Source organism: Episyrphus balteatus, chromosome 3 (assembly GCF_945859705.1).
Source record: "Episyrphus balteatus chromosome 3, idEpiBalt1.1, whole genome shotgun sequence".
Lineage (NCBI taxonomy): Eukaryota > Metazoa > Arthropoda > Insecta > Diptera > Syrphidae > Episyrphus > Episyrphus balteatus.
The window spans coordinates 94,174,166-94,193,681 of record NC_079136.1 but is presented as its reverse complement, the minus strand read 5'-3'; the positions used below and the strand labels follow the sequence as shown (position 1 = coordinate 94,193,681).

Sequence of the window (19,516 nt, the reverse complement as noted above, 5' to 3'; positions counted from 1 at the left end):
GACTGTGACTGCGCATTCCTTAACCATTCCCGCCCACTTAGAACCGGCCACTCGCCGCAGCAGCGCGCCTCAAAGCCTTGTTGACCTTCATTAAAGAATGATAAGACCACCATTTGCACATCAGTTTCGAACGTTTCCAACACGGCGCAGAGTTTTGGGTTCTGATGATGTTTCGCAATGAAATGTAAAATAGCTATTGCCCTCTTCCCGTTTTGTACGTCTGTGTTCTGTTGGACTGTACCCGATGACCGCAACCACGAAAAAGTGGTCAAATTTCAATACAGATTCACACTCCACATTGTCCACAAAAACGGGTTCGAGAGGGAAAGACTGGTAGTAGTTAGTGTAGGATGGTGACTGGGTGCCAGTGCATGTAGCATGCAATAGTGCGGTGAATAGTCATTGGGAAAAATGTAGGAAAAGTAGGAGAGAAGGGTGCAGCAGGAGTCTTGTGATACACTGCGGGAAACAAGTATGTTGATGTCAATTTATTTGCACTTATACAGAGAGCAGTTTTTGGGATATGAGTTTAAAATGTCAAAGTTATACGTGTGTTCACTTGTATACAGAACATGTAGATAATATTTATTTATTTATGTATATAGGAGTGTTTGTGGATGGTGCCAAATTGTCCAATGATGAATGGAGATCATTTGCTTAAAAATTGTATTGAAGAGGTAGAAAATGCATGTTTTTTGTTGGGGGGCCAGAGTTGAATTTTACAATTTGCCAATAGGTTAAGCAGAGAAATCATTTCATTGGAAAATTATTCCACTTTCATGGTGAATCTACTTAACGAAGGGGAGGAATTATTAAAGAGGATCTTTCATTGTGCTATGTTTTTCACATTAAATCAAATACGAAGCATTTTTTAGATGATTTAAATTAAATCAGCCTACTGATCTGGTTAAATTAACAATGTGTACTTTCATTTGCTCAAAAGGACCCAAATCTACGAGGGGAAAATGTGGTTGAAGCCACACATTTGTTTAATTTAATAACGGTGCAGTATTTAAGGTGCATATCAAAAGGCTCTACGGGCTCAACTCATTAAAGCGAAGATTTTCCTGGATATTTGAGCTTGAACATGGGAAACTGCTAGAGCAAGATAGGTGGAATACATTCTTATTTTCAATAGTTGATACTACGGGAGTAACCTGGGATTGTGACTATGTTAAACACATGTTTTTTGGGTGGCTAAAACCGAATCCGAAGATCTTTTTGTTCCACCACGTCTAGTTTTCGAGATAACTTCAAATAATGTAACAGTCACACAATTTTTTTTAATTGAACTGAGGGTGCGACTATGTTAATTATATGTTTTTCGGGTTGCTGAAACCGGATTCGAAGTCTACTTTGCCCTATCAGGTCAGGTTTTCGAGATAACCTCAAAAAAGATGTTTGAGTCAGGTTGTTTGTGACCTCTTTTTGAGTTTATCTAGAAAACCCGACGTGATTGAGTAAAACGGATTTCGGATTCACTTCAAGCGACCAAAAAAAAACATATTAATAACATAGTCGAATCTCCAGGTTAGAACTTTTTAAACAGAAAAAAAAATATACCACCTTAAAATATGATGACCTTAAACTATGATGATGCCCATCTTAAATTCCAACCGCTTTAAAAATACAATTTCCGCCTAAAAAAGTGGAATTCCGTTAAATTTAAGGTAAATTTTCATCTTAAAAAATCGACAAAAAATAAAAAAATTATTGCCATACCTCAGCCTAAGCTGCAGTTTATCATAATTATTTCTAACAGTGAAAGAGCACTCTCATATTCACCCAACAGTTGTAGGATCGATCCCTTACGTCAGTTTTTTTTTTTTTATTTAAATATTTCCGCACAAAAATAAGATAATTTTCCGCTTAAATTAAGTGGATTTCTTTTTAATTAGCACATTCAAGGAATTAAGAAGATTTGTCCGCTTGATTTAAGACGGAAGTTTTCTTGGCAAAAAACCATGCAGAAATCCGCTTAATTTATGGAACCCGCTTGTTTTAAGGTGGTCTTTCTTTTGGCACCAATTTTGGAAAACAACTTTTGTTTGAAACAGTATTTCTGTTAATTTGCTTTCGGTTTTTTTTTTATCTTCAAAATTTTTTATATTTATGTATTTCGAAAGGTCTTTAAATGTATGAAATGTACAAGTCTTGCAATCCCTAGTTTTAACATATCGCAGATAGAGTAAAAATGGATGGTACCGTGATAGACCTTTTTTTGAAAGATACCGGATTTTAATTTCACGACATTTTAAAACTTATACTTTAAGTGAATATTTCGGAAACATTTATTCATTTATTTATTTTAAAAACCTATCTTATTGGCAGACAATTTTCTTTGTACCATAATATCACCATTCTATCATCATTACAACAAGTTTTATAGACTTTTTGAAACATAAAATCTTCGACCTTCATACCATTTCTTGGTTGCTTTTGCTTGTCTGTACGTGTCAATAATTTGATTTTGTTTTTGTCGAAGATGAATGATGTCTCATAAAAATACAATTTATAGGAATTGCTTTAAACAAGACAGCTGAAAAATATAAAAAAAAAAAATAGTACAAATTTGTCTGTGCAAATAGTACAAATTTGTCTATTATTAGAATACCTGAAGAAATTGTTAAAAAGTCCAATTTCAGTACTCAAATTAAATATTATTTATGTATTTACTCTTGTAAACTTTCGAAAACTAGATATTTCAATAAATCACAATTACAAACTTAATAAAAGCGTTTTCTTTTTGTTTTGTCAAAAATTTGAATTTTTAATTAAATCATTATTACGAATAAATAAAATTTACAAGGTTAATAGGCTAATAGTACCTTAAAATAAAAAAATAAAATCTCTATTTCCACACAATCCGATTAACAAAACACAAACCTCTATTACTAGGTACATCTCCATTATAACTTTCAAATTATAAATTGGTATCACCATTGCATTAGTGAAAATGATGCTTAAACCTTTTTATGGTCAGTATTTGTGGTTATTAACATACAAACAGCAACAAAAACAAAACAACAACAAAAATAAACACCCATATTGCTTCTATATATTATAACCAAATTGCAGTAATTTAACATTTATTTGTTTCTTTTTTTTCCTTTAAACCACAAAAGTTCACATTTGTGAAAAGCCAACCACAAAAACCTACTCGCACTATCTCTACTATTTATAATAACCTATAATAATCATCATCATCATCATCATTGTCCTCCTTCTCATCATCATTTAAAATTTTTTTGTGTTGTGTGTCTGTCATGAAAATTCAAAAATTAAATAAAATCAAACAGGAGTTCGGTGTACATAAAAGTAAGTCATCCTGTCGCTACTCGCAAAATCACTGTAATTGCCCACATAATTAAAAGAACAATGTGGCGCCCTCTATATAGCAAATATACAGGGTGACAATTACAATTTTGGTGTTGTCTCTATATAACACTTTTGTGAAAATTTCATTCACATAGTTGATTTTATTATAAACAAAACAAAAAAAAAAAAAAAAAGGACGAACAGTGGGCACTAAAAACAGTATCGATTTAGGGAAATTATTTAAATACGATTGATGTTGTTGATGAAACCAATTTGGCACCAGAATTTGCTGATGGCTGTTGTATAGTAACACTGGATATAACAATTATTTTATACTCCCCCTTATACTCGCTTAATTTAACATTTGTATACTATATCCACACACATCTGAGTGAAACTAAAAAGTCGTTCAATATAATTACCACAATTTCCAAATTCAACCCACCATCGATGGTCCTTTTTTAATATGGTTATTTTTTGTGTAATTTTTAGCACTATTTTGTATGACAGTCAACACCCAAACAAAAGGTGGTAATTTTAATATGTAAAACAGTGCATATTCGCATTCCTGAAAATTATCCCTGAAACTGTATGATTTCAATAGGTATTAGGTAGGTAGGTATTGATTTGACGGTGTTTTTTTTTTTTGTTTTTTGGTGTATTAGCGATGGGTTACCACAGGGATGAATTGTTGGGTCAGTTTAAGTTAATTCTTAGCTTTGTTTGACATTAAGATAATTTAACTGAAAGCGTAAATGGAATTTTGTTTTAGAAGAAAAAAAATATTAATCCAGTCAAATAAGGGTTTCACCTCGGAATGAATGCTAATTGAAATTTTTTTTTTGCTCAATACCTTCGTTTTGGCATTCTATAACATACATCAAAAATCTAGAAAAATCTCATGTCCGCAAGTCGCGATTTTCAAGGTCAAAGCGCGAAATGGAGATTTTCAAAATTAGCAAAAATAGACGATGGTATTATATACACATATGATACATGATTTCAAGGTTTTTTTTAATGCTGATTCTAAAAAATCTAAAATCAGGGCAATCTGACGTCTCTGACAAAAGTTATACATATTTTTCATTTGTCAACCCATATTATTATAACAGTTGCAAACTAAGTACCGAAAAACCCTTAAAAGTTATGGTAGAGGAACCAAATTTTGCATGAAGGTTTTAATATCCATTATCATTAAGAATTAAAACAACGCAATGAAAAAAACATTCATATCTATGAAAAATTTGTATTTTTTGAGAAAAGGGAAAATTTTGGGGTATGCACTAAAAAATATCCTTGCGGACATGAGATTTTTTTTAGATTTTTGACATAAGTTATAGAATATCCAAACAAAAATAGAAACAAAAAAATTAGCCTATTAGCACTAACTCCAAGACTGTACCAGGATGTTTGTTAGTGCATATCCCAAAATTTCCCCTTTTCTCAAAAAATACCAATTTTTCATAGATATGAATGTTTTTTTCATTGCATTGCTTTGTTTCTTAATGATAATGGATATTAAAACCTTCATGCAAAATTTGGTTCCTCTACCATAACTTTTAAGGTTTTTTCGGTACTAAGTTTGCAACTGTTTTAATAATATGGGTTGACAGATGAAAAATAGGTATAACTTTTGTCAGAGACGTCAGATTGCCCTGATTTTAGATTTTTTAGAATCAGCATTAAAAAAAACCTTGAAATCATGTATCATATGTGTATATAATGCCATTGTCTATTATTGCTAATTTTGAAAATCTCCATTTCGCGCTTTGACCTTGAAAATCACGACTTGCGGACATGAGATTTTTCTAGATTTTTGAGGTATGTTATAGAATGCCAAAACGAAAGTATTGAGCAAAAAAAATTTATATTAGCATTCATTCCAAGATTTACCAGTTTTTTCACCTTATTTGACTGTATTATATAGTTTTTCTTTCGAAATGATTTATAGAAAAGCAATTATGAAATAATTTGTATAAATTCTGGACGTAAGCAATAAATGATAATACATTTGAAATGGAATGAAAACTAATGAATGAAAATAAAGAAAAAAAAAAAATACAAACCAACAATAACAAAACGAAACAAAAATGTAAGCTTTTTGTAAAGATTTTTTTTTAAATTACAAATAAAAAAAAAAATTTTAAAAGTGACACAAAAATTGAGAGAAATTATTTCTTCTTTTGTTTTTATTTTTTTTTTGTTTCAAACTTACTAAAAGCTGTTGAATTCCCTGTTGTTGGTGGTTCTGCATTTTACGAATTTAAAATTTTTATTTTGTTTTAGATTTTTTTTGTCAAAAGTCAAATAAGTTAGGGAGGGAGTAAAAATAAAAAAAAAAATATATAACATAATAAGAACATAAATTAAAATAAAACAATAAAAAAAAAATAACACAAACAAAAATTATATCTATAATTTTATTTGACAAAATGTTAGAATTTTTTTTTAACGCATTCTATACTGATGTTGAACTAATTTTTACTTCGCAGAACACCACAATCATTCGAATTGTAAACTTTAACTACAATTTAATCGAATTTAAATTAAATTTAGAAATTCAGTATAGAACGACAGAGGTAAATGTTTTAATGGGTCAAAAGATCCTCCGGAAAATTCTTGAATAAATATTATTTTTTTTTCGACATTTTTTAAAATTTTTTGTGGTGTTCAGATAAAAAGATTGTTTAAAAAAATAAAAATAAATGAATAAATTTAAAACAAAAAAATTAATAAAAAACAAAAAACGGGTTTACTAAAAAAATAAAAATGTAGTAGAAGTTTTAATGATTTTTTTCAACAGTCAGAGGCTTCATAATTTACAAAATTATGTCTTAAAAACGAGAATTATACATATATCCTTAATGATGCCTGAATGTCTAATGACAATAATTTTATTTTAAACTCAGGAATGTTTTACTGAAACCACTTTTATATTTTCCTGCATTGGGCGCATTTTTGACAGTTATATAAATATTTATAATTAATCGCTTGCAGTCTATGTAATTTTTCAATCAAATACAATATCAATTCTCATTTTTTTTATATATAAATCTATCGAAAAGAAACTAATTTTTTATATATTCAAAAAAAGAATAATCAAAAGTTAAACAAATTATCAATTTCCTCAAAACTAAAACAAAACCTCACAATTAAAAGAATTATTTATTTCGTTTTTTTTTTTAAGATTTAGAGAAATTATTTTTAAGTATTAAAAATCAACAAATGCAGAACACCACACTAACTATATTTTACAAAAAATATATATATATTTTTTTTTATCCAAAAGAAGAAATTTTCCATTAATAAAATCAATCAATAAGATAAAAAAAAAAATAAAATGAATAAAATAAAATTAGGAATGGAAAAATCTATGCGAGTAGCGAGTATGCTTTTAGTTTTAGTTAAAATAATTTTGATTAATTACTTAAAACATTTAAATAATATTAAAATTTAATAAAATTTACAATTTTATTTCTGTTTCTCCCCCAAAATAAACAACAGCTAGAGCTTTACATTATTTATAATACTTGATTTTATTTGACCCATTAATTACATTTCCTCTTTTACTTTCGAAAAATTTTGCTTTTTGTGCTTCAGAAAAATATATTACGAAACAAAAATAATTGAAAACAACACATTCCAATTGTTTTAGTAAAAAAAAAAGTCTTACAATAAATCAAACAGATATAAAGTAAAAAAAAAATAAATGCAATTTTGTTTAAATTTTTACTACAAAAAAAAAGTGTAATTTAAATATAAATTATTTGCACAAATTGCAAAGAAAACAAATTATCATATATATTTTTTTTTAAATTTTACTTATAAATTAAGGTACTATTTTTTTGTCAGTGTTTTTAAAATGATTTAAATTTTATTTTTTAACTTACCCCAATTATTAAATTTAATTCAGGCATTGTTACTTGTTTGGCCCGTTCGACAGCCTGTAACACTTGTTGCTGATGATCAGTTTGTAGAAATGGCAAAAGCTGGCTTATTAAGGTATTTAACCGTTTCGCAATTTCTGTCTGTAATGTGATAAAAATATATAAATAAATTTATTAAACTCATATTATTAAAATAAATATTTATCAGTTAAAATTAAAATTAGGTCTCAAACGCTCCTTTATGATAATATTTTTTTTTTGTTATCACATAAATCTCGATAGATAAACGTGTTTTAAAAGAACGGTACCTAATAATTCTGTGAATTTGAAATTCTGTCTCTAGCATTTTTGGTGGATTGTCTAGAGAAGTTTTTATGTTTTTTTTAAAGGCCCAAAATAACAATATACAGGGTGTCCCGGGATGAGATAAGAAGATTTTGAGGGATGATTCTTGGGTATATTCTAAGAAGAAATTGTTCTACAGTAACTCTCTATCTGCAATGTTGATACCCTTGATGATTTAAGAAAACGCTTACTTTGGTATGCCTTTACTCATGTTAATGTTAATAACTCCGATAATACTTATGATAAAAACTTCATTAATGTCTTGATTTTTAGAAGAAATGCTTATTCTTTATAAAGACTTATTATCTTGTTTCATGTTAAAACTGAAAAGTCTACTGAAATTCAGAAGCTAAGCTCTTATGGCAGCACATTCATTCATAACTTTGAATGAAGTACTTATAAACTGTACCGTACTATACAGTACAAAACAGTACTTGATATCAACAATGTTTAACGAACTTATTAACCGAATCAAAATAAAAACTATTTTTCGAACTTTGATTTGGTGGAACTGATTTTCTTGTTCATCAGGACACTATCAATTCAGAAGTCTTTTCATTGAAAATTATTGACACGAAATTCGTTGAACTCAATCAGTACATTGTCTGTCTATGTATATTTGGAAAATTTTGTATTAGGTTAACAACTCAAAAGTTGCATATTGGCAAGGCGACAAAGGCTATTCTGTAGAACTTACTTTTTCCATTTCTTATACAACCTGCTATGAGTTTTACATCAACTACGTAGCGTACCTATGACTAAAAGCCACTTTCAGTTCACTACACACCCACCGACCGTCGCGTCAACTTCAAAAATTTTGTGAAAACGTTGACAATGGTAGATAGCCTACCTGTCCTTCTGACAGAAAATTGCCACTAAAGCAATTATATTTTCGTTTCAGTGAGTATGTATGTACCGTATACTGTACAGGTACAGTACTGCAATTTCATATAGAAGCCATCCCGTCACACTCCTTTACTATAGGTATAGTCAACATAACGTTAAAAATCTCTCCATCAGAAGTTTTAGGCAAAGCATCCATGACATTTCTGTCTATAACATTTGGTTGAGTATGTTTTGATCGATCCTTTTATACTTGCTCCCCACCGTTTGTCGCGTTCGTCGTCATGTCAGTCGGTTGGCCGACCTCGTCCTGTCTTTTGCTCATGTAGTATAGGTAACTTCACCACACATGACGAGACATGCGGGCAAAGATATTTTTTTTATTTTTATTTTTGTCAGTGTCGTTCTGCTCTGTCTCTTTCTCTCTATCTCTTTGGTTATATCTGTCAAAAGTGCATCTGAAATTAGGTTTGCGGCAGATGACATGACGTTTCTGTAATTTTCATCCGAGACCCTGACTATGCCTCTACCTCTGTTGGAAAACGGGTCATCCTGCATGCAATTTAAAACATGACAAAAAGAAAACCCAAAAACTCTGCCTTTTGTTTGAATCTTGAAACCTCACCAGAGCTACCTACCCATAAGCCCCTGATGTTGTATCTTTTATACCTATGTATATAGTTTGAGAAAGGCTTGTGTTTTCTATACTCCAGGCAAAAATCATTGTCGGTCTGGTCTACGAGAACAATCAATTGCACAATTCTTCAAAAAAAAAAACCCCAAACGGATCTCTCTCCTGTCTGCCTCTATATTCGTTTTAGACCTACCCAGCAAAGGATGTGCGGTACTAAATGTAAATTCGGTTAGATTTGGAATGATTGGCCAGTTGGGTTATTTGTGACTCTCTCTCTCTAGTTTCGGTGCAGTGTAACAATTGCATAGGAATTTTATGTGTGTTGTCGTCGTTGTGCCACCATCACCAACCACCACTACCACCCTGTCGATTGTGGTTGACGTTCAGCAACGGAAACGCAATACCAAAAGTGAATTTTAGATGTCAGCTAGGCTTTTGTGGTGGACGACAGACTTTTGAAGCTTGCTTAAATCTGTATAAGTGTTGTATATATCGTCTGTAAAATGTTCATGATGGTGGCACACGATATAAGTGGCAGAAAGGAAATGAACATTATTCGTATCAGTTGTAGATACACATACCAACTTGTATGTCTCTCTCTTTCTGAATGAAATAAGGTCCCATGACTGACAAGCTAAAATACTCAGTACTTTGATATTAGAACTTAGAAATGCAACACAAAACGTATTTAACGAAGGAAACCTAGTTTAGGCAATTAACAAAAAATTGATGAAGTTGCATTGCGGATGCTTTTTAGATTATGAGGTTGTTGTTGGTTACTTGATCAAATTGGAAATATATGAATAAAATGGTTTCTTAACGGCTTCTTTTAAAGAATTTAAAACATCTTAGCTGAAACTTAGCTCATATGAGAATCTTTTTTGCGCTGATATTGGAGTTTGCTGGTAGATCAATTGATCTTATTAGTTACACTATTAAAACTCAACAACAGCTGGACCGATTTTGGATTTTTTGGGTTCGTTTTTTACTAGGAAGTTTAGTGCATTTGAAAATTTAGAAAAGACGGAGCTGTGCAAATGAGATGGGCAAAGTTTTCTTCAACTTGGCCAAAAGCGTTTAGAAACAAGGCTGGTACCTACAAAGCGAATGCTCAATAAAACAACGTTTGGCGGGTTAACTTGTTTATAATTGCATTAAAAATCAAGCTGAAGTTTTAAGTAAGTTTTTTGAAAGCTTAAGCATCTCTAGCCATTTCTACGAATAATTTAATGCAAGTTTTATACAATCTTTAAGTCATAAAATGTTCATTCAATTGCTGTAATTTTTGGTCGGCAAAACATCATTGTTAATTTAGTGAAATAAGTTTTAATTTTTTTTATACCGTGCAAAATCCACAAGAATATTACAGAAAATACAAAGCCAGTGATAAAAAACATCGCATTTATTTTCCACCTGTTTTGGACTATTAAGACGTAAAATTGTACAATTTATCCGATTTTTTGCCCTTGTAAGTTTACTTTATCTTCTGTTCCGATGAATAATGTACTCTTAGAATCCATTTTAACTTAGAAATTTTCAGATTCCAGTAGAGGGTCTTTTTCTCTGTGCCTTATGCTAATTGCAAAAACCTAAGACGGTAGCCTTTCATAAGGGAAACCTTCAAAAAGAAAATGTATGAAAAAAGGTCCCCAAAAAATGCGTGTGAATCTATTTCACGATCATTTATTTATTTTAATTTTTGGTTTGAACTAAATCAATCACTGCGCAGCTATTCGTAGGGCGATTAATCACAGACAATCCATCAAAGGACAAGTCATCACAGAAAACGTTTCATCGAGAGAAACAATTTTTCAGAAAAATAAATTGAACAACCAGCATAAAGTGTATCTTCGCAAAGAAAAACATTCAAATATGTATAAATCCAAAATTATTTTGTTCAAATGGAACGTTGGGATGACTTTTATCATGATGAGCTGTGTCCATGATGAGCTGTCCTTTGTTGAGCTGTTCTTTGATGATTTGCTGTTTTTTTTTTTTTAACAACGCAATAATCTTTGTTGCAGAGAAAACTCTTTTTAAAATGAGGGTGTGGTATAAAAAAGTGTTAAAACTTCAAGAAACTCGGTTCACTCGTTCAGAATCTTTAGGTGTAAGACCACTGCATTTGTGACCACTGCGTGCCGCCTAATCCGATTAATAAATACGTCAACACACATTTTATTATTTCCAAAAAACAATTTTTGGACTGAAAAGTCATGAAGTTAACAAACAAAAACTGTACATGTTTTGTGGAAAAAATTGTATTTCTCAGATCATTGAAACTATCTAAAAAAAAAAACTTAAATATAGAAGTTTTATTGTAAAAGAACTTACCTGCTTGTGCATTTCTACATTAAGGCCATAGGACATTTCATAGTACTGCAAAGAAAAGAAAAAGAAATGGTATGTTAGAAAATTTGTTTTTATTAAAGAAAAATAACATTTAATTTTAGTTATTTAAATTTTTAGTTATAAGTAAAAAATAAATAAAATGATGTATTTGGAAAGTTTCAAAACCCTAAAAAGGTAATTTTTGGTTAACCCAAGTAATTGAAAGATCCGTAAAACTTGTCCAACCGACAAGGACACAACCATAATTTAGAATATCTAACTAAGCCCATTCATTTTCATTTCAGTCACATCTGACAAAATCGTTAGCATGTGTACTTGAATGTATAAATGTACCCCTACCCATCAGCCATCACACCGATACTCCCAGATACACTCTTTCGATTAAAAATTCGATTTTGCCTCCTTTTAGGTTCCCCAATTGATTTCGTGTTCCAAAATGTGTGATATATACGGATATGATTGTGGCATTGACTGCATGGCGTGGCAGTTTACCATGTTCCAAATGCCTTTCCTGTTTTTTTTTTTTTCGTTGTATTTCCCATCGGAGTGGGAGAGATTGCTCTGCTTCCATGCACAATGTTCAAACAATGCCTAGCTAGGTGACCAAACTACGACGGACGACGACGACGACGTCGATGCGCATCGTGAACATTGTCAAGGAATTCGTATTACATATAGGGAGTTTGTGTGGACAACAAAGTGTGCCATCATCATCATGCACCGATAGTTCCGCACTGTTTCATAGATCCTATATGGATCTATGGAATACAGTCATGAATGGCGCCAGAGTTATGCACAAACAAGGATATCATGAACAAGAGAAAGAGCAAATTCATTGCGGCTCTTTCAAATTGAATGTTAAATTTAGAGATTTGTAGTTTTAACATAGGTACATTTTTTATATCCATTTTGTACTATAATTGTTATATTGTACTATAATTGTTATATGTTAGAGAACTTGCGTACTAATTTCATTAAGTTAATAATTGAATTGTGGTATTTTAATATGACATTTATATGTTCATTGAGTGAGTATTGCATTTCGCCATATGGTACTGAACTTATCAAGTGTTTTATAGAATAGAATTGATATAGAAGAGCTCGTTGATGAACAAAATTTAACTGTTACTCAAAAAGTTATTCATCATGGTTTAAAGCAGTTTTACACAAGCTTTAACGAAATTATTTTAACAAAAGATTTCTAAATAACTTTTACTAAGCTCTTTATCTAAAATAATTAAACTTAACGATATTAATTCTTAGAATATAAGGTCTTGTATCAGAAAATGCTTCATTTAAATTACAATCAAATAGCAAGCTCCATTAAAAACAGTAATAAATAAAAATGAATGTTATGTGCGATGTTTAAAAAAGCTGTCTTTTTCTTAAAGCTTTCACATTATTATTTATTTTATTTTTATTTAAAATTTTAGAAATCACCAAGAATTAACGAACTTTATTTTTAAAATATCTATTTTGTTGACAACTACTTCATTTTAATCATGAACTAGCTTTAGAATGCACTTTTTTTTAACTTAAAATTAAATAAAAGATACGAAGACTTAAGGCTTTTTAAAGAATGTTTTAAAGAAATTGATTTTAACAAATGTTTCATTTGTCGGTAACTACTTTGCTTGTAATCGTTTTTATGTTTTATAAAAGGAAATCAAAATTTAAGGCAGAAAGCTTTTGTATAAAAGCTTTAACAAAATTCACTTTTAAAAGAGCTTTTTTTGTCCGTAATTATTTGATTTAAAATAATGATACAAAAAAGGAATACAAATATTTTAAAAACACCAAGCTTTTTTTTATTAAAGCTTAAATAAAATGACTTTTAAAAAAGCTTTTTTATACATAAGTAATGATTTTTTATACATAAGTAATGAATTTATTTTATTGGTAATTTTTGAGTTTAATAAAAAAAAAATTTAATAAACTTCAATGTGTTCTATACACAAGCTTTGCCGTTATTATAGATCTTTAGATAGACTTACAACAATTCTTATCTTGCAAAACTGCAAATTTTTGTATTAAGCTCAATAAAATAATTGACAAGTAAATATAGTTTAAATTTAACCGCAAGCTTCAACGAAATAGTTTCCATACCAAAGCTTTTAACAGCTAGAAAGCTTCTCAATAGTTCTTACGTCAGTTAGTGTTTCGTTAAGTTGTTTTCTTTTCTTGGTTTTCTTATAATGGCAAGATGGAAACTCATGATGAAATTAATCAACAACGAAAATTTTAACGTGTTCTCTTTGCAAAAGGAGATTTGTGTAATTTTTCGCTTGGAAAATTCTTTCTATCGGTCGTATTCTGCTATTCGATTCACTTGAAAATCTAAAATAAGAAGCTTTTAAATGGGGGTTAAAATTAACCCTCTGTAGGCACACCTCTTTTTTGTGCACGGGTGCGAATTTGGTTTATATTTTTTCACGTCGCTAGAACTTTTTTCGGTCACAATATTTTATAGAGAATCAAGTATGAAATTGATGTAGAATATTCCGAGGAATTCGAATATTGTATTCACAATTCCGAAAAAAAATATTTTCACCCTTATAAAGAGACTTTTTTATGACCATTTTTTTTGAAAAATCGTAATTTTTTTATTTTTGTCCTGCCAAATTCGCACCCGTTTGCCGACAGAGGGTTAAACATAAATTATTTTATTTTCTTTAGAATTTCTAAAACAGACGGAAACAACGTTTTGCTTTCGAAATTAAGCGTTTTTTCAAACCCATGTTAACGTGGTAAAGGAAGGAAATCTTTCGATTCACGTGAATCGAATAGCAGAATACGGGTGTATAAAACAAATTTTAATCACAAACATGTGTTCATTGTGTTAGCGAACACCACCGCTCTTTTAGCCGCCAGCAGTTCCATCCACCAACTTTAGATGTGTATGATGTCTCCTGTATTTTAAGTCTTGTTTTCAAGTTTTTCCACCATCACGATGTCGGTTGTGGTGATTGCGGTTAGCATGCGTTCGCAACTTTATGTTGAATCACACATACATATATAAATCTCTTTCGAACAGTGCTTTGTGATTTTTGTATAACCAGAGCCCATCCTTTTGCTGCGACGACGACGACACAAAGCCATCGAATGATGGCGCCCAATATGAAATAAAGGGAAAAGCGTAACTAACCATTAGGGAGACAACAACGAAACAAAAGCCGCCGCCATCACCACCGCTGCCGTAACTTTGGCTAAATAGCAATAAAGCATTCCATTTGACTTTGGTAGAACCACAATCCATCAGATTCGTCCTATCTCCCATCCCAAATGTGTTGTGTTGTTCTCTTATAACAAACCGCATTTTGCCCGATGCTAGAACAAGTGACAATGAGCATTTTCCGATTTCGTCCTACTCCTCCGTTTTGCGTTTTGTTGCGTCGTCGTTGTTGTTGGTCGGACTTTGAGCATCTCACTCTGCTGCAATCAAAGCTCTAAACCAAAACTAGCGCACAATTTCAAAGCAAAATACACAAATACAACATGTCCTTAAACATATCATGGTTATGGTTGCCAAATGAAATTAAATATAAAGAAAAAATATTTTTTTTTTTGATTGAGGACAAAGTACTGAGAACCATTTTTTTTCGAATTGAAGGTTTTCAAATAGTTAACTGATTTTTTTCATTTTTTAGAAGTTTTAAATTTTATATTTTCAATATTTGGAGTTTTTGGATTGTAGAAAATTTTTTGGTTTTCAGAATTTTGGGTTTTGAAATTTTGATTTTTTTTTTAATATTGTCTGAAATCCCGAAATCTCAAAAATCAAAGAATCAGAAAATAATATTGGAATATTATACATAGATTATTATTAAATAAAAAAACGATTTCAAAATCCCGTAAAAATATATGAATTTGGAGATTTTTCTTATTTTCCAAGTTTTGGATTTGGGTTTTAAATAATTTTAATACAAAAAACTAGACGTTTGTGGGAAAAAGACAAGACGTTTTTTTGAACGAAACAAATATAGACTCGCGTACTCTTAAATGTCAATTATTAAAAAATAGACACAAAAATATAGATTACCTTCTTTTTTCTTTTTTTTTTTCAAAACGCAAGCAATGAGATTTTAAGTGACCTTTGTTTTCAATTTTATAAACAAATAAAAATATTTATAAATAATCAAATGACAAATAAACAAACTGACGGAAAAAACTGAAAAAATGACTGAAAAAAAGAAAATTTATTTCTTTTTTAGAACATTATTAGTACTTTTTTCGTGACATAATTGGGATTTTTGTTTAATTTGTTTACTCGCTCACTCTTCATGTGATTTTTTATTCGAAACATGTCGTACAGCTCTGCATTCTTTTTTAAATTATTTAAATTAAGAAATAAAAGAAGTATCATAAGGACTTAACTGATTTTTTTCCTTTCTTGGATATTTTTATTTTATATTTTCAATACATGGAGTTTTCGTACTAGGTATAAGAAATTTCCTTTGTTTAATATTAATTATATTCCGAAATCTCCAAAAATTATTTTGCAACAAATAAAAACGTAACACAAAATCTCGTAAAAAAATTATGAAATTGGAATTTTTTCTTTTTTTTTCGAGTTTACTGAACTTGGGGATTTCAAATTTTTAGCTCACTTTTCTTCCAAATATTAGATTTCTTTTCTTATGTTTTCAATATTTACAGTTAACGGATTGTGTGTTATGGAAAATTTATTTTTTAGGGTTTTTGTGATTTTGATATTCGAGAATTGGGGTTACGAATGTCTCTTAAAAAAAATGGATATGTATTTTATGTGGTAACCAAAGTGTGTTTACTGTAAATTAAACAAAGTGGCAACCATAACAGTACCCGCAATGTGACATAACAACAAAGATGACACAACATTACTGCTGTTCTATTCTGTTTCTGTTCTGCTTGTCTGCCTCTTCTCTCCCCAGCTCCCACACTCTCTTTCCAGTCTTCATGTCTCTGTTTTTCCCTCTTATATCAATAAGACTATATCCCTCTATTCCTGCGTCCATATCCTTTCCTTATTCTAACTATGATGGGTTGGGTGTGTGCTTTTTATGTCTAGCTGGGGTTTCCAGTTTTGTGTGTAACTAAATTGAATTTAATTGTTGATTACACTTTTGCTACTGTTCTACCATTACTCTTGTGTCCCATTGCTACATTTCATCTTCCACATTCCTCCCCATCATCCACTACCTACACTCTTGGTTGATCTCTACATCTCCTCTTGTTCTACATTTTGGTACTCGTTTGCTTCTTCTTTCCTGCCTCCACTGACAGATCAGATGGTTGAGTTGAGTGGGTGTACAAAAAAAAAAGAAAAAAAAAAAGTACAAAAACACACACACACATACATACTCAACAGTATAGTGATAGTGAGAGGATGGAAAGCAAAGCAGCTATAGCAGCTTAGTGTGTTTTGAGAGGTTTGGGGAATGGGGAATGACAGGAGTTTTGTGATTCCGTGCTTAACCCTAGCCTTAGGTGGGTTTTAAATGAATTTCTATGGGTAGACGTTTCATTATATTTTGTTCATTTTATGGTTTCGGTTGTGAAAATGAGAGGAGATGGTTGGGTTCTTGTTTATTTTTTTTTTTTTTTTTTGTATTTTTTTGTTTTGCTCTCAATTTTGCTTTATAATGTTCTCTACTTTACATCCTTGATTCTCTCTTGAACCATCCTTGTGATGCTCCAGTTCGAACTTAATTGGGAGGTATGAGGAGTGAAGGATAATTCCAAGTTTATCCATTGAGTCACGTTAATTGAGGGAGGGTAATTTGAGTGCAGAGATGCAGCCATTTAATTTGTTAGATGCTTTGGATTTGGATTACAATGATGGTGGGCGATGGTTAGGTATAGTAATATGGTATGGGGTTTGGTGGGGTATGGTTTGTGGTAGTCTTGTGGTTCTTTGGTGGGTTTTGTGAGGGTTTTTTTTTGGAATAGAGAGATACATATTATTTTTTTTTTTTTTTTGGAAAAAAGGAAAATAGAAATAGAAGGAGCAAAGTGCTTACAGAGCAATTTAATAAAATGAATCTAGATTGGTACTTGTAGGTATGTATGCCAGTGCTTTGTGTGAATGCATATTCGATATTTATACATATTTTTAATGTTAATGCTTGTTGATTGTTTGGGGGTTCCGTTTTGTGTGTGTTTGAGACATATAAAAGGAACTCAAACTTTTTGATTGTCAAACTTTGTTTTACTCCTAATTAAAGATTGTTTAGGTGGAAGGTTAATTTAGATCCGTTTGTTGTAACCCTAAAAATAATTTTTGAAAAATTTTTGAGATTAGGATTGAAGAAATTTGATACCTAATAAGAAGTCTTGAAATATACATTTAGGTATCAGCACAATTTTTAGGACTGGGAAAATAAAACATAATATGTTTGAAAAGAATTTCTGAATTTAATCGTAAGGACAAAAATTGAATGTAGTTGCTTTGCCAATAACTATATTTATAGATAAATAACCTTGCCATTCTTATTAGGTAAGTGTAATAGGTTAATTTTATAAATTATTCATCAGGGCTAATTTCGAGATTGCATTGTCATGAGCTTTTTATTTATTTTAGGTAAAAATGATTTTGTCGTTGTACCGTTTTACACTAAACAAAATATGACGTCACATTACTTTTAACTAGCGGAAGATCAACACGCTGTTTTAATTCATATAGGTAATGGGTAACCAAAATTGCCTTAGTGCGGGATTATAAAAAAAAAAAAAAATTCCTAAGAAAATTTTGTGTAAGAAACCAAAAAAAGTATTCCTACAGTATGTACAGTCTTTTTGCACTAAGAGAAAGTCATAGATTGTACCAAATTCCGATTTAGAATTGAAGTTTCAAAATTACGCAAATTAACTTTGGTTGCTTTTATTTTTAAAATTTATGTCAAATTTTATAGATTTTAAAGATTTTTTTTTTAATTTTTACGCTAGCACTTTTGTGATGTCAGAAATGGAAGAACTATTTTCAATCTAATTCCAGTTGGGTAGTAACAAAATTAGCTAAATGTTTTTGTTTGCCATTTTTTGACACACTTTTAGACGTGTCGAGGTCAAAAAAAAATATTGTATGCAAATTCCTTTTGGTAAGAATTATCGTACCAAAGTTACTACAATGAATTTTGTGCATTTTTAAAAACTACGTATGTATGTCAACGATATTGCATTTAACTTTTTGCACTTACTGTTTGAGTACTATTATATGACAAATCGCTAAAAAAAAAGTATCCAAATCACGTCCAGTTACATTTTTTAATGTCACAATTTGTGTCCAGTTTTATAAATGTTCGTCAAATAAAAACGCAGCCAGACAAACTGTTTCAACTAGGTTTTTAAATAATTTATTTTTGAAAATTTTGTAACGTTTTAATATTAGACTTGCTTAAACGTTTCTATATCAAAAATATTCGTTGAAATCGAAATTTATGGCAGGTGCTATATAATGCAAATAACGGAAAAAATTAAATATTTTTTATCAAAAGAGCTTATGAGATTAAGCACAAACATTTTAATCAAAATTTTAATAGTCGTTTTTGAGCAAAATAAACATTTCTAGTTAGGTTATAAAACAGATACGGTTAGTGTTGGTCCTTAACTAGTCGTAAAGTCCCATTAACTTTTGTATAGAAGGGAATATTTTATTTATGGTAGCCCAGATTATGTTTCCAATACCAATTCATTATATTTTCTTATTGTGAATTGAAAGAACAAAAACAAACTGACACCCACTTATCACTCAGAGGTCAAAAATTCAAAGCGGAAATAATTTCCCCGGGAAATTTGTAATCGCAATTTCTTTGATAATTTTTTCAAGACAAATACCTAATTTCTTTTTACTGTGAATTGAGAGAATGACTACAGAATGTTTCTAACAATTTGTGTAAATTATGAGCGAATTTAAAAAGCAGTAATTTTTTCACAATTTATTTGGTTTTTCTATCGATTAAAAGAACAAAGATTGAAAGATTCTTGTTAACTCGAAATAAATGGAAACACTTGATAATAACACTTCTTCTATATATAATACTTTTCTATATTTTAATCTTTCTCGATTGCCACTCCACTAGGTCATGTGGGATCGTTTTACATTTCTTTTTTATTTTCTTCATTGCAAAAATGTCTTCTTCCGTTTTATTTTTTTTTATGT

General features: G+C 30.3%; 1 protein-coding gene across 5 annotated transcripts in view; it reads right to left on the bottom strand.

Moving 5' to 3' along the window:
- The window catches only part of LOC129916430 (protein groucho), a 213,393-nt gene that overhangs the window by 9,415 nt on the left and 184,462 nt on the right, over positions 1-19,516 (bottom strand). For 3 of the 5 annotated variants that reach the window (XM_055996365.1, XM_055996362.1, XM_055996363.1), the window contains exons 4-6: positions 11,362-11,406; positions 7,209-7,346; positions 5,534-5,566 (exon numbers count right to left, since the gene is read on the bottom strand). In XM_055996365.1, coding sequence (XP_055852340.1) covers positions 5,534-5,566; positions 7,209-7,346; positions 11,362-11,406 — 216 coding nt within the window. The remainder of the gene's footprint in view (positions 1-5,533; positions 5,567-7,208; positions 7,347-11,361; positions 11,407-19,516) is intronic. The other 2 variants (XM_055996366.1, XM_055996364.1) reach the window with 1 other exon arrangement.